The sequence below is a fragment of the Equus asinus genome, chromosome 8 (genome assembly GCF_041296235.1).
Source record: "Equus asinus isolate D_3611 breed Donkey chromosome 8, EquAss-T2T_v2, whole genome shotgun sequence".
Classification (NCBI taxonomy): domain Eukaryota; kingdom Metazoa; phylum Chordata; class Mammalia; order Perissodactyla; family Equidae; genus Equus; species Equus asinus.
In genome coordinates, this window is record NC_091797.1 from 25907658 (window position 1) to 25923982 (window position 16325).

A 16325-nucleotide genomic window follows, 5' to 3' on the forward strand; every position below is an offset into this window, starting at 1 on the left:
ATAAAACCTCACTGGAGAGAAGCAGAGAACAACATGCAAGTTCTTCCGTGACCTGGAGATGAAGTACTCATACAGGTTATCAAAGGTTGGAGGGTGGCGAGGCAGCTCCCTTTTCATCACCGATATCAGACCTTGGGTGATTTCATCCATCTCATCTCGTGCAAACAAATTGGAGATCTTTGAACAATAGACAAGAAAATGTTCTGTATTTTAAGAGTTGCCCACAGCCAATTCACTGCCAAAGTCTGGTCTTTTTTCCCCCTGTATGTCATCTTTCTTCATATTTTCTTTCTGCATCTCCATAGCCAAATCCCTGGTTTGCCACAGATTGCTAAAAGTGCAACTTTTTATTGAGCAGCTTAATAAGGAGGAAACTACGTTTCCCTTTGCTCAAATAGCTATCACCAAAAAGCCATCTCTTCCACCATTCCAATCATCCCTTTAAACGTCCAGTGACGCCCTCTGTTCTGACTCACAGTCTCAACTCTGGCTCCAAGGTAGTTAACCAGTTCATGCTCCAGTGAGCATTACTGATACATCATTATGAAAAGAAGAGTTAACACAGCAGGTCTGATGGAGAGAAGGATGTGCTTGCAGGGCTGGCCGGCCCTCTGCTGGCATCTGGGAACTTGGCTTTTGGACTGTCTCCTTCATTACTAACTGATACGGTTGTTCCACTGCGTCTAGACTACTTATACAAACACTGGGATATATGGTGAACATCTCCATTCCTTCTGGGAGTCTGGAATTTTGGCAGTTGTGGCTAGGTAGGGAGTAACTGCATGACTAGCCCTCCAAAAAACTGTTGGCCTCTGAGTCTCAAACAGGCTTTCCTGAACAGAAACACAATGCATGTGTTACTGCAGTTCACTACTAAAGGAAAAGCACATTCTGTATGGCTTCTTTGGTGAGCACATAGGAAGCCTGCACGTGGATTTCTCCAGACTCTACTTGAGGGGTCTTTTTCTTTACTGATCTGGCTGTGAATCCTTACTACGTTGCTGCAATAAATCTTAGCCATGAGTACAACAATATGTTAAGTCCCAGGAGTGCTTCTAATGAAGTACCAACCATGTGGGTGGTCATGGAAGTGCTGAGACAAGTGGTATCAGGAGTGGTGACAAAAACATCCATTTACTGCTGGTGGAACTCTTTCAACTATTCTATCCTCTTGATTATTAGAGAGAGAGAGAGAGAGAGAGAGACTATGATAGATAGAAAATTTTGCTTCTCCGAAAATAAATTATAAGATCAAATTGAAAATTGAAGAGACAAATAAGGAACCATATTTAAAATCAAAGAAAGCATACAAAATATCTGAGGCAGGAAGCATTAATTTCACAAGAACTTCAAAAAATCTACTAAATCTCACATGTTAAGCATGTCTAAAATGAAAAACGTGTGCTAAATGGCCTCGCTTCTCAAGGGTGGCTGCTCTTTCTATTCAAATTTACATTTTAAAAATATGAGCTTTTTCTCTACTTTCGGGACTTACCTCCCCTGAAGATAGCAGGTTGTTAAGATATTCCAGAAATGCCTCATCTTTTATTTCATTGTCTGTAAAGATGAAAGTGATACCTTTTCCATCAGCACCAGCAACTTTGTACAAACCTTTCAAGTCCTCTGTTAGATTATTCACGTTATAAGACCTAAAAAGAGAAGCAGTAGGAAATTTAAAATTAAAAAAAATATATAATCATAATTTATCTCAAAACACCATATAACCCATGATAATTAGAGCATAATCTGCACCTGCTCCAATAGATATTAAGTAATAGTGCCTGCTAGATAACACGGAGATTAGAACCAAATGGCTACATTATGATTCAAAGTAAATATGTTGTACTTAACTTGAGAAGTGAGAGATGGAGAATTTACCAGAAGCACTTCGCGTTGAATAACTGGGAACAGAGAATGAACTTTTACTCGCTGAGAGCTGAGAGTCCTCAGCAACAGATTTTGCCCAAGTGAATACATGTGTAAAACCAATCTGAAATTTGGATGAATTTGGATTTGCAAGAAAGCCAAAATAAATTATAAATAAAATTAGTGATAAATTATATACAGTGGTAATTTGCACATCTAAGTAGCTGGATTCAGAGAAAGCCTGCAGAAAAACATGCATTATGCAATGTGATATCAATAATAGAGATGTTACAATTATGTGGTTGCAGATGATCAAAAGAGAAGCCCTTGGTCTTTATCTGTTTCCTCTGCTCCCTACTAAATGCATGTGCCACCAGAGATGTGTAAAAACAAAGCAGACGTTTTCTGCAGTGTTGTATATGAATCCTCATGACTATAAGTCCATGATGAGGACTATAAAGAACCCACTCTTGAAGGAGATTTTACAGTGCAAGTAATAACAGTAATAAGCCATAGGGTCTAATGGAAAGACTATGGGCCTTGGAACCAGAAGGACCGGGGTTCAAATCCCCATTCTGCAGCTTTAGAAAAGTTCCTTCACATTTCTCAGGTTCTGTTGACTCATCTGAAAAATGAAGATTCGTAAAGATTTGTAAAGAAAAATTTATTAAAAAAAACCAAACCTATTCGTTAAAGGTTGTTGTGGGTGTTAGAGATGATGTAGCTTAAGCACACTTAAATGAATAAATAGCTTATTTTTAAACTGGGGGCATCAGCTACCCCCTTCAGAGTGGCACTACAGTAGAAGTCTTAGAGACCTCGGCAAAAGGAACCCCATCAAAAAGAAAACATAGGTCCCTCACAAAATAATTCTGAAGGGGGGGGAATTCATTAAAAAAGAGAAATTGGTTAAGATGGTTTGTTGAGATGTAGCTGCACCTACGTCTGCATCTGTGCTGTGACAGTAACACAGCCCACATCCTTCCTGCAGAGGTGGTGTAGCCAGGTGCTGTCAGAGTAATCCTCTCACTAACAGGCCAGTCTCTAAATTGACCAGGCAGTGAAATCACATAGCTATTTTGGCTAATTTTTTTTCTTTTTTTGTTGGTGAGGAAGACTGGCCCTGAGCTAACATCTGTGCCAACCTTCCTCCATTTTGTATGTGAGATGCTTACACAGCACAGCTTGATCCGTGCCCAGGATCTAAACTGGTGAACTCTGGGCCACCAAAGCAGAGAGTGCGAACCCAACCACTACCCCACTGGGCCAGCCCCTGATTGATTTTTAATTAAACTGACCATTATATATTGTTTTTGCGATATGTAGACACAGTCATAACACACCTCGCCCTAGGTCCTGACCTCTCTTGCTTCTTTCTTTCACAGCTAAGCTTCTTGAGGAATTTCTAAATTTATCTTTGCTTCTTGACTACCTTAATTCAATGTGGCGTCTGCACCCATCCACTCCACTGAAAGTTTGGTCACGTTGACTATTAGTTGCCACTTTTCGTGCCTTAACTTAATCAACATTTTCAGGCTAATTCACTCCTTCCTTGGTTTCTGGAAACCACTCTGGATTTCCTCCTCTCTGCTCGTCTCTCCTCATTCCTCACTGCAAGCCCCCTTTCTCTGTGTTGGGAGGCCCCACAGTTCTTTCCTCAGCCGTCTTTTCTTCTCACTATGCACCCTATGCCTGCTCCTCATTAATCTAAAAGTGTTCTCTCCATGGAGACTTCTATACTTAAATCTCCAGAACCCCCTCCTGAACTCCTCCTCCACGTGTCTAACTACCTATGGAAACTGCATGGTCCTCAGACATCTCATACTCAACACATCCTGAGCCAAATTCTCATTTTACCCTTTTAAACCTGGTCATTTATTCATTTGCTCAAACATATTTTTATAGCGTTGGTTATAGCAATGGTAGACAATGCAAAGGTTACAATGGTCCATCCTCAGGGAGCTCACAGCACAGGGAAGGAGATAGAAAAGTGAACCCACACTGCTTAATGCACTGTGACAAATACCACTAGAGAAACTAGGGTGTCATCCAAGACCCCTTCTTCTAACATATTTTTATAGTGTTGGTTATAGCAATGGTAGACAAGTCAAAGCTTACAATGGTCTGTCCTCAGGGAGCTCACAGCATAGGGAAGGAGACAGAAAAGTGAACCCACACTGTGTAATGCACTGTGACAAATACCACTAGAGAAACCAGGGTGTCATCCAAGACCCTTTCTTCTTTCCTCTGTCACCCCACATCCAACCAGTTGCTGTCAATCCTACCAACTTTAAACAGCCCCCACTGACGCCTCCTCTCTATTCCCACTGACCCTGCTATTTTAAAATATCCCCGGGATTTGTTTTAATCAGGTATAGTAAGAAACGCAGACACGGAAAGGACTGTCACAAAGGAGGAAGTTTATAATCACAGATCCCTAGAACCAGGAGGCAGCATGTCATGCCACACAAGGCTACATGGGGAAGCATAGGGTCGGTCACGACGCAGAAGGAGTGAGGGGAAAGCATGGGCAACAGCCTTTACTGTGGTTCTCTTGAGGAAAGCAAAGGCCGCTAGGCTGAAGAGACAGGATTGGCTAGTCTGAATAATTTCAGCAGGCTCTGGGGCATGGATGCTGCCCCTAGTTGACTGGTACTCGTCTCTGGGGTGAGTAGGGAAGAGGAATATTGCTTCCTGGAGTGTAAAGCCAGATAGAGGCAGTGGTTTGGAGTTTGAGCTCTGGACTGGCTGGTTTACAGATGAAAGGCACACTCCTGGGCTAGTCATTAGCTATCTCGAAGAACTGACTAGCCCTGGGAGGGGCAGTCTCTCCCCACTCAGCAAGGCTCCAGATGCCAGAACATTAAGAATACAGAAAACGAGAAAATATAGTTACATCTGTCAGAATTTAAGCCTCTGTCATTCCTGTCTACAATGACTGCAACAACACCTATGCTTGGATCACAACTCAGAGAGCTTCAGGAATCAGGCAGCAATGCCAGAGTGAAGCAGGGCTGGTGGGTCTCTGGTAATTGGAGGACTGGGTGTCCCATCTCAGGAGGCAGCTGCTGCTCAGCTCCAGGCACCTGGGAACGTAGGCCCAATGTCGCCAGATCTTCCAATTATTTCAAGAGAAGTCAGAAACATGTTTTTGTTTTTTTGGTTTTCATTTTTGCTGAGGAATATTAGCCCTGAGCCAACAGCTGTTGCCCATCTTCCTCTTTTTTTGCTTGAGGAAGATTAGTTCTGAGCTAACATCTGTGCCAATCTTCCTCCACTTTATATGTGGGTCACTGCCACAGCATGGCTGATGAGGGGTGTAGGTCCATGCCCCGGATCCAAACCCATGAACCTGGGCCACCAAAGCAGAGTGCACTGAACTTAACCACTACACCATGGGGCCTGCCCTGTTTGTTTGTTTTTTATGTGGAATCTCCTAATTTTTAAATGTTGACAACTAATTAAATTTAATTTAATTAATCTCTAGATATTTGATGTTTTTTGTTTTTAAAATGTTCTTGTAAATTGTATCTTGTTAAATTTGTATCTATTTGGCAACAGAGTGGTGTGCATGTGTTAATTTAAAAAGTCATCTAAAATGTATATGGAAATGCAAAGGGCCAAATATCCAAGATAATCTTGACGAAGAACAAGAAAGCTGTTCAAGACATACTAAAAAGCTACAGTAATTAAAATAGTGGGTAATGGTGCAAAGATAGATAAGTAAACCAGTGGAACAGACTATAGTCAGAGATATGACGAGTCAATTTATGGGAAAAAAATGACACTGTGATGTGGTAGGAAAAGGATGACCTTTTCAATAATGGAGCTGAACTAATTGGATATCTATTATATTTAAAAAATAATCTTAACTCCTATCTCAGACTGCATAAGAATAAAAATTCTAGAGAAGTTATGGTTCTAAATGTACAAACAGTAAATTTTATTTGTAAATGTGCAAGAAATTACAGGAGAATATATTCATAAACTTGGGGTAAACAAAGAGTTTTTTTAACAGAATACAAAAAGCACTAAAATAAAGGGAAAAATTGAAAGCTTAAGCTTCATTAAAATTAAGATCCACTGAGAGTGAAAAGGAAGCCAATGACTGGGAGAAGGTATTTGCAACACACACTCTGACAAAAAAATTATATCCAAAATACATACAGAACTCCTAAAAACCAATAAGAGAAAGAATCGCACCCCAACTGAAAAAAAAAAAATGGGCAAAGGATTTAAACAGATATTTCACAAAACAGGCTGTCCAAATAGCCAAGAAGAGATGAAAACGTGTTGAACGTCGTTAGCCATCTGGGAATTGCAAACTAAAACCACAATGAAATACCACTCTATACCCACCAGAATTGCTAAAATGAAAAAGATTCACAATGCCAAGGGCAGGCAGGCATGTGGAAGAATCAAAACTCTCATAAACTACTGGTGGAAGTGTAAACTGGTAGAATCACTTTGGAAAACTACCCTGCAAATCTACTAGAGCTGAATATATGTCTACTCCATTTCCAGCAGTTCTTTCTCTAAGAGTATACCCAGATATGTACAAGAATATTCAGACCAGCTCTATTTGCCAAAAAAAACACCCCACAAATGTTTGTAGTACAATGGATAAAACAAATTGTAGCAATATGTGATAAAGCCGAAGATTATACAGTGATAAGGATGAACAAGCTATTGGTACATGTGGCATCATGGATGGATCTCACATAAATAGTGCAAGCAACAGAAACGACACAAAAAAGGCAAGCTTGTATGAATCGATTGATATAAAGTTCAAAAGTACAAGCCAGCCCTGATGGCCTAGTGGTTAAAGTTCGGCACTCTCACCACTGTGGTGGCCCAGGTTCATTTCCCAGTCGTGGAACCACACCACCTGTCTGTCAGGTGCCATGCTGTGGCGGCATCCCACACAGAAGAACTAGAAGGACTTACAACTAGGATGTACGACCATGCATTGGGGCTTTGGGGAGAAAAAAAAGTTCAAAAACAGGCAAAACTAATCAATGGGGTTAGAAGTCTGAATATGGTTACCCTTGAGAGGGTAGTGACTGGGGTAGGACATGAGGCTTCCTCCTGGGGTTTTCTTCCTACATAGGTGTACTTACTTTGTGATTGCTCTGATCTGTGTACATCTCCTTATATATGTTACACTTCAATGAAAAGTTTACTTAAAAAAGAAATATACCAAATTGTTGTATTTTTTTTAACTGAACATTTCACTCCACAGAAATTAACTATAGAAAACATACCGCCATGTTTTATTTTATCTTACCTGGTTAATGTTATCTGGAATATTTGATAGCCAGCAATAAAAGAGGCCAGTCTCGAAAGGCTTTGTTTTCCTGAACCACCGACACCCACCAGCAACGCATTTCCACACGATGTTCGAATTATTCGTGAAATCTGTTTTGAAATACAACAGCGTTTATTTGAAAATAGGATTCAGCTGTTTACATTTTCTTGCACTAAATGGGTCCAATGTTGACCATACGCTTCTAGACTACATTAAACTCTTTAACGGTATCTCAGAATTTTAAAAATTAAAGTTTCAGATTGATTTATTTGATTCAAATCCTTCCCGTGCCCATCTACATTTGCATCATGAAAAAGAGTACAAATTGGCTTTCCTATTTCCTATTTCAAAACTATTCTGCGTGTGTGTGTAATTTTATTATTTTTTGACTCAGTGGATGGTAGAGCTGCTCTTCCCAATACGCAGAAAGAAGATTAGAATTGTTTGCATATTATTCACCAGCCCAACACGTTGAATTATGTAGACACCCAGCTCGACAACAAATACTACGTCTATCATATCTCTGCCAATGAAAGTTTTTTAAAAGTACCAAAATTCTGCTTACAACGGGGGCAGGAAGTCTTTGGAGAAAAAGACTTGGAGAAACAGGCTTCAGTTTTGTGTTGCTTTTTCTGTGGTTGATTTCCTCAGTGAAGGAGACTAAGGCTCGAGCTGTGGTTCTAATCTTATGTAGGCCAATTGAAGACATTGCTAAAAAGTTGTCTTTTATCATTAATGTCACTGATTGGGAAGACAGTCTAGATGGATCACTAAATTCATTACCACCACTAAAAAGAATTTTTTTAAATGCGAGTTTTACAAGTGGCAGATCAGTAACAACGCCTTGATATGCATTAATTCTATCATTATAGTTTTAATATATTAATCACTTATGTGGTTTTGCACCTAGAACAGGGTCCCAGGCCCCCAAGACCTAGTCACAGTGGGTGCTCAATAATTACGTGCTGAACTGTCGGATATGAAACAGCCCTAGAACACGTGGAAATTCATGAACTTTACAGAAGACAACTTTATGATAAATACAGAACTAACTGCCTCCCCTTTATTAAACCTCCCTACACGGTGTTTTGACTTCCTGGAGAAACTCCTTTTTGATCTACAAATTATATAAAGAAATAACTCCTTTCTGCAGCCTTTCAGACTTGGATCAAACTATGCTCCTGTTGGGTGCTGCCTCCAGTTTGTTTCTATTTTTTCACCAGTCCTGTATACCCACCCTAACCTTTCCCCATCAGTGTGCCCATGTTCTGTAAACCAATAATGAAACTGACATTTTTTTAGAGCATCGACTTTTCCCCCAGGGGGAACAGGATTCCTATTATATCAAAATATAATTTGAGGAGGGAGTATTTCTTCACAGGGTTCTCCATCTTACTTTCTAGGAAGGTAAAACTCTTTGACTCAGCGTGTCAAAAGCTCTGAACACAAAAGCCATCAATTTGCCTTTGAAAAACATTTGCTTTCATGTAGGTGGATTTGGGTAAGGGGTTTCTGATCCTTTGTTCTCTGAGACAGTGAACTGACCCAACGTATGGTCACTCTTCTATACACTACTCGATACTATATATTTATTCTCTCATAAAGTTTATCTGTGAAGTTTACTAAGCTTTTACACGATCGATTTCTATCAGTAAATAGTCAATAGTTAGAACCTTAATAAGATGAGTCATTGCGTCCTTAAAAAACACCAGATCAAGAGTTGTTCCTCTGATGATTTCGTTGAACTGTCTCTGGTAAAACTGGAGCTTTTCAGACAGAAAGTCAAAGGATGGGATCTATGGTGGGGGAGAGAGAGAGAAAAATAATATTTAAGATCCAAGTATTTATGCAAGTAACAATTGTAAAGATACTCAAAAGTAATCCCCAAAAGAATTGCTTTAAAAACTTAATGGATTTCCAAACAACCCAATCACAAAATGGGCAGGGGACATGAACAGACATTTCTCAGCCATAAAAAAGGACAAAGCTGTCCCATTCACAACAACATGGATAGACCTTGAGGGTATTATGTTAAGTGAAATAAGCCAGACAGAGAAAGACGAACTCTGTGTGACTCCACTCATAGGTGGAAGTTAACATATAGACAAAGAGAACTGATTGGTGGTTACCTGGGGAAAGGGGGGGTGGGGGGAGGGCACTAAGGGTGAAGTGGTGTACCTACAACATGACTAATAATAATGTACAACTGTAATTTCACAAGGTTGTTAACTATCATAATCTTAATAAAAAAAATTTTAAAAAATAAAATAAAATAAAGGGGCCGTTCTACTTGAGTGTAAAAAACTTAACAGATTTCCAAAGATTTGTCACAGATTAGTCTACTTTTAGTTATTTCCATTTTCGGAGGCCTGAAACCTAACTGCATTAGCTGGTTTCCAATCTGAAATCACCCCTGATTTTTCCCTCCAAGGACCCCCGGCACCAACTCCTACCCATGGTAATTAATGTGGGAATATAATAAAGATTTTTTCAGTTTTATTTGCTTTTAATATTCTTTATGGATTTTAAACAAAATGCAGAAGGTGTACATAGTTTATGTAATCAAATCGTTCTGAAGGAAATCCTCCCATATTTGTTTTACAAATTGTTTCTCCCCATTTAATTCTTTGATCTATGTGCATTTCAGAATTACTTTATGTGACCCCGTTTAAAAAATCCCTTTGTTTCAAACTTCATAAAACCTATACATTAATTTAGGAAGAATGATGTGTTGCTATTTAATCAAGTAAAGTTTTGTCATGTTTATTCTTAGATATTTTACATATTTGTTGCTGTTGAATGAAATACTTTTCTGTTATATTTTCTATCTTGTGATTGTTGGCAAGAGTTGTCAGACTTTTTCTGTAAAGGGCAAGAAAGAAAATATTTTAGGCTCTGTGGCTCATAAGGTCTCTGTCACAACTATTCAACGCCACTACTGTGGTGCAAAAGCAGCCAGACAATCTCTAAAGGAATGGGCACAGCTGTGTTCCAATACAACTTCACTTATGGATACTGAAATTTGAATCCCATACCATTTTCATATGTCACACAATATTATTCTTCTTTTGATTTTTTTTCTACCCATTTAAAAATGTAAAAACCCTGCTTAGCTCACAAATCTAATAAAAACTAGGTGATAAGCTGGGTTTGGCCCATTGACTGTAATTTGCCAACCTCTTACATAGAGGATGGGTATTGAGTTTTATATTTATGTCATACTCGGTTATCTTACTGAACTCTTAAAACAAATTTTAAGTTCTCTTGGATTATATTAAGAGATAATCATATCATCTGCAAATAATGATATTTTTGTTTTTTCCTATCTTCTAATTAGATCTATTTTCTTTTTGTCATTTTGTTGCAGCGCATAAAACTTCCAAAGAAATATTAAATAAGTGTGAAAATTGTAGACATGCTTGTCTTATACCTGACTTTAATGGGATTGCTGCTAAATTTCATTGAAAGAAATATTTCACTTGGTGTGTGATGACAGGAATCACAACCCGTAACTAACGTAGAAGTTACCGCAGCTCCGTCGTGGGACTCGAGCGCAGGGAGAAATATCTAGTTAGGTGAGTGGTCCAAAAATCTCTTTTAAAGATGAAAATAAGTACCATTTCATAGATTTTGGGGACTTCAAATGTAGTGTCTTCAGGTTCATCACCAGTTGGTTCAGGAATCTCACGGAGAAAATCTACAAAGTATGGCTCAGGAAGGATATGTGAAGCCACATCTGCGCCAACATTTTCTTCAATTGCACGAATAAGGTGCACATTAAACCACTGCTCATCTTCAGGAGTTATAAATCTGAAATAAAAATACAGTAGTAAAAACGCAAAATATGGAGGCATGTTTCCCAACTGGACGTGGTTCCGACCTCCCTCCACCTCCTCTCAGCCCCCATCCTGCACCCCCATAGCCTCAGAACAGGGAAACAATATGTTCTGCCTTCTGACGAGAAGGACGCAACTCCACCCACGAGACTATAACACTGATGGTGTCACTTATAGAAAAGACGGACGAAGAGTCTCTCCTTGACCAAACAGTCAGGCTCCTCTGAATTTTCTCCCTAATGAGGCCACGACTTTTGGCCTTCTGTGGCCTTCTTTGCCTCACCCAGTTTTAGCAAGAATCTTGTCAGGTCAGATAGGTCAGAATCCCCCACTCCTCCTGTCTGATCACCCTTGATATCTGACCAAATTCCTCATTATCCCCAGCCCCCAGGTAATATGTGGTCACCCCGGCCTGCTTTCAGCACGAATCCTCTTAGGTCAGTTTAGCCAGAATCCTCCCTTGCCCCTGATATTTCCTCTTAGTCATTTTCCAACCTCCCCCATCCTGTTCTTTGCCTATAAATTCCCACCCTTTCCTTGTTGTATCCCGAGTTGAGCCCAATTTCTCTCCCCTAACGCAAAACCCCTCTGCAGTAGCCCCTATACCTATCATGACCGTCCTGAGGAAAGTCTGTGTGCCTTATCGTTTTAGCAAGTGTCATGAATATTCTTTTTTCTTTAACAATATGGATGACTCACTTGGGTGAGGGCAAAGGTCCCTAAAATTTGCAATCAGAATGCAGAAGTGATGACGGTCAGTAGTGGGCAAGCATCCTCTTTCTGGGTTTGTGGGCACACAGTGCATGAAGGTCCTTTTCAGACTTACAATATCAGAGGGGGAAGAGAGAAAGTAGGGGGACTAACATTTGATGAGTACCACCTCTGTGTGAGACACCATGTAGGCCCTTTACAACTTTGTAAGACTGGCATTACCACCCATATTTTATTTTATTTTATTTTATTTATTTTTTGGTGAGGAAGACTGGCCCTGAGCTAACATCTGTTACCAATCTCCCTCTTTTTGCTTAAGGAAGATTGTCACTGAGCGCACATCTGTGCCAATATTCCTCTATTATGTATGTGAGACCCCACTACAGCATGGTTTGATGAGTGGTGTTCAGGTCTCACCCGGGATCCAAACCCATCAACTCCAGGCAGCTCAAGTGGAGCATGCGAACTTAACCACTACACCACTGGGCCAGCCTCAAACCATCCATATATTATAGGGGAGGAAAGTGAGTCTCAGAGAGATGACTGGGCTTATGTACTGGATTTCACCATGCAAAACCTACACAGAACTCACATATTTTAGAAAATATACATAACTACAATTTGCCTCTGAACGCTATCAACTCTCTGACGATGTGATTTAAAAAGATGTCCTGTTGAAATAATACTCAGGTAAATTAGCAGAGTATTTTTTCAAGGTGACCACCAGGTGGGAAATGGCATCAATGCTTCACAAGCCCCAGAACAAAGTATCACAACACTCTTTACTCTATTTATTTGAGTAGATAATGCAGGAATTAATCCAGTAATGTAAACTTCTTATATAGTACATTTAAACTGAAAGACTGTAATGCACACCTGTCTGCAATTACTCTATTGCACTCGTGTTTGAAAAGCGACAGGAGAATAGACAGTGAATTACACTCCTCAGCTTTTATGGTTAACATTCCTTGCCAAATTCTGGAAAGATCTCGAAGATTGAAAATGTAATGAAATTTAGCAGGAGTTGGTAGCATCTTCACCTGGAGAGGAAAACAAAAGTGATAATTTCAATTCACTTCACAGATAAAACTGAAAGTAGAGCTGCTTTTAGAACAATTTAATTTCACAAATCCCATTTTAAGCAAAATAGACTGAGTAAATAAACCAAGATTAAGTTTACATTTTTGTCACAGCACTGATGGAAAAAATACATCATAAATAAACCAACATGGAATTTGGAAGACCATAAGCTCTTGTATAGGATGGATTCCAACACTGCCCTACCATCATTAGTTGGCTTCAAATAAGTCACTTTCCCCTAAGTTCTTAAAAACTATGTGAGTCGTGGGAATAAGCATTCCTAATTGTTATTAACCTTATTAGTGCATATATGGAAGTAAGTCATAACAAAAAACTGAAAGTGAGCTGGCTGTCCAACAGTTAACAACAATGAATGTCCACTTCTAAAGTCACTAATGACTATCTTCTATAGATTGCTTGATTAAGGTCCTTAATGTGTTTTAATTTCCACAAATATATCTCTTCCTTCCTTCCTTCCTTCCTCCCTCCCTCCCTCCCTCCCTTCCTTCCTTCCTTCCTTCCTAGCTTCCTTCCTTCCTTCCTTCCTTTCTTTCAAGGAAGATTTGCCCTGAGCTAACATCTATGCCAAGCTTTGTCTGTTTTGTATGCAGGTCACCGCCATAGCATGGCTTGATGAGTGCACAAATACATTTCTATGTCACAATCTAGATTTCAGTGTGGGCATCCAGACTCAGTCAATGTGCTTTCATAAATCCATATATTATAATAAACTGGCAGGCAAGGCTAACATGCAGCTGTAAGTACTGTGTGGTTTTTCTGGGTTTTGTTTGTTGTTTGAACACTAATTTACTGATTACTTCTACCAACTTCTAGAACTCAAACAGGCAAATCTATAACAATGACACATTCTTATATGGTGAGATACCAGTTGAAGGATAAATGTGAGGTGTACTAGGTGTGAGAAGCGTTACTGGCCACATTGAAAGATTGCAACTGTTATCATTAGCATCATTTTAAAGTGAAAACAATGACAATTCTGGAGATACAAAGCAAACTCTCCACATGATTTCAGGAAAGCAAATGCCTTCTTTAGCATCTATTCACGGAATATGCCCTTTCTATAGCAAAAGAGCACCCTATTGAGTTTGTGGAGTAATTTTTACAGCCTAATTCACAGTGCAAGTTAGCACAGCAGGTAGCAGGGGACATAGAACGAAGGGAAGGGAAGGGTTATTTTATCAGTGACCTTTCAGTTTCCCTCTTTGCCCAGTTCCATTCCAAGCCAAAATGTTTATTCTACTCATCAAAATGTAAAACATACACTTACATTACAAATATGCAAAATAAGGGATAAGGTTATGCGAATATTGCTTTTTTTTTTCCTTTGCTATAAAAGCCTGCAGCTATGATGGCAGCCATTGGCAACTGAAGCAATCACTAAAGAGAATTACACGAATTCTTTCCCTCTTCTTCTCATTTATTAACCTGCTTCTTTCCTTCTCTGCCAATAATTCTCTTTAATTTTTGTCAGCTTCTTTCTTTCCTCACCTGCTTGTGCTTTAAAGCTATGTAAACTAATATAAAGGCGAAGTGATATACAAGCCATGAGTGGACCAAAACAGTGCTTTGTGAAGATGGGAGATTTGAAGAAAAGATGCAAAGAAAGCTGCTTGTTTGGGAGTGGGGAGAGGAGCAAGGTTCACTCGCTTCTCAGTGAGTATTTTTGAGCACCTCCCACTGCCCTTAAGAAGCTAGCACGGTAAAAAGAGCAGCTAAGTCTGCTGCACCAGGGAGCTTCTGTTCCAGTGGGGGAGGCTGACAACAAATAGGAAACAAAGATGTTGATCAACAAACAAATCAACAAACAATAATGAAAGTCATGGTTAGAAAAAATAAAGTAGGATCAGAAGACGGATGGGCCCGTTGACAGTTATTTTAGAGAAAATGATCTGAGAAAGCCCCTCTGAAGGTAAGAATGAGGAGAATGAGTCAAATAAAGTCTAATGGCCCAGGGGCATGAACTACTTGAAGTGTTCCAGGAAGAGTGAGAAGGGCAGCATAGTGGGAGCGGAAAGATGGAAGGCAAGGGGCTGGCCCCGTGGCCGAGTGGTTAAGTTCGCGCGCTCCGCTGCAGGCGTCCCGGTGTTTCGTTGGTTCGAATCCTGGGCGCGGACATGGCACTGCTCATCAGACCACGCTGAGGCAGCGTCCCACATGCCACAACTAGAAGAACCCACGAGAAATATACAACTATGTACTGGGGGGCTTTGGGGAGAAAAAGGAAAAAGTAAAAGCTTTTAAAAAAAAAAGAAAAAGAAAGATGGAAGGCAAGAGAGGTAAGCAGGGGCCAGCTCAGGGTGAGTTTCACGGGCTAGAGCAAGGCAGTGGGTTTCATTGTAAAGGTAACCGGGAATCTACCGGTGGTCTTAAGAAGGAGTAATGATCACTGATTGACTTTTTTAAAAAGCACTTTGGGACAGTGTAAAGAGCAGACTCTATGCGGGCAAGAAGAAAGCAAGGAGATTGGTTAGGAAGTCACCGCATGGTCCAGAGGGCAGGCGATGGAAGCACTTATCAGGGTGGTCACAGCGAGATGGCAATAAACGCTCAGCTTTGGGGCATGTTTCCAAAGCATGGTTACTGAGACTTGCTGATGGATTGGATGTAGGGGCTGAGAGTGACAAATCAAGGATGGTGCCCGGTCTGAGAATGAGGACAATTGGTGCTGCTGTTAACTAAGATGCAAAAGTCTGAGGGAGGATCATATTTAAGGACAATTAAGAGTTCTGTTTGGACATGTTAAGTTTGAGATGGTTATTAGAGATCAAAATAATGATGTCTACTAAGTAGTTAGAAATAAGTTTGGAGCCAAGTGGAGAAGCCTGGGGTGGAGGTATTGATTTTGAAGTCATCTGCACAGAGAGGTGTTTAAAGCTTTGAAGCTGGAGGGGACTACCTGGGTAAAGAACGGAGATCGAGAAGAGGTCCCGGCATCAAGATCAGGTGCACTCCAGTATTTAGAGGAGGGGAAGAAGAAGGGGGGACTTAAAAAAAGGTAGCTAGTGAGGTAGGAAAGAAACTAGGAGCATGTGGCCCCTCTGAAGCCAAGTGAAGAAAGTGTTTAGAGGGATCATTTATGTCAAACGCTGCTAAAGAGTCAAGTAAGAGGAAGGAGAAACTAACCTTTGGATGCCAAAATTGAGGTCTTTGGTGCCCTTGATGAGAACAGTGGAAATGAAAGCTTGTGCAAAATGGGTTAAAGATGTAAAGAAAGGTGAGGAAATGAAGCCAGTAAACATTCCTATGACAAAAGAAGCCTTGACGGAAAGACACCAGGAAGGCCAAGGCTTTTCAGAAAAAGACGTATATAAGCACATTAAATTGAAGAATAGCTCCACTGGAAAACACATGGATATTCCCGCAGAAAATTGTCTCAAACAGTCAGACCTTGCCATTCATTCTGGAGTTTCTGTAAGAGAGGCATTCTGGAGTTTCTGTAAGAACAGCATATGCAAAGACCCTGTGTCAGCAAGGAGCAGGCCCATGAATGGAACTGATCATTA

The 16325-nt window shown here is 40.1% G+C and overlaps 1 protein-coding gene across 2 annotated transcripts in view; it reads right to left on the minus strand.

Moving 5' to 3' along the window:
* DNAH8 (dynein axonemal heavy chain 8) overlaps positions 1–16325 on the minus strand; it is a 263980-nt gene that overhangs the window by 104394 nt on the left and 143261 nt on the right. For both annotated transcript variants that reach the window (XM_070514986.1, XM_070514987.1), the window contains exons 55-60: positions 12598–12761; positions 10792–10984; positions 8848–8970; positions 7154–7284; positions 1496–1649; positions 13–177 (exon numbers count right to left, since the gene is read on the minus strand). In XM_070514986.1, the coding sequence (XP_070371087.1) occupies positions 13–177; positions 1496–1649; positions 7154–7284; positions 8848–8970; positions 10792–10984; positions 12598–12761 (930 nt within the window). The remainder of the gene's footprint in view (positions 1–12; positions 178–1495; positions 1650–7153; positions 7285–8847; positions 8971–10791; positions 10985–12597; positions 12762–16325) is intronic.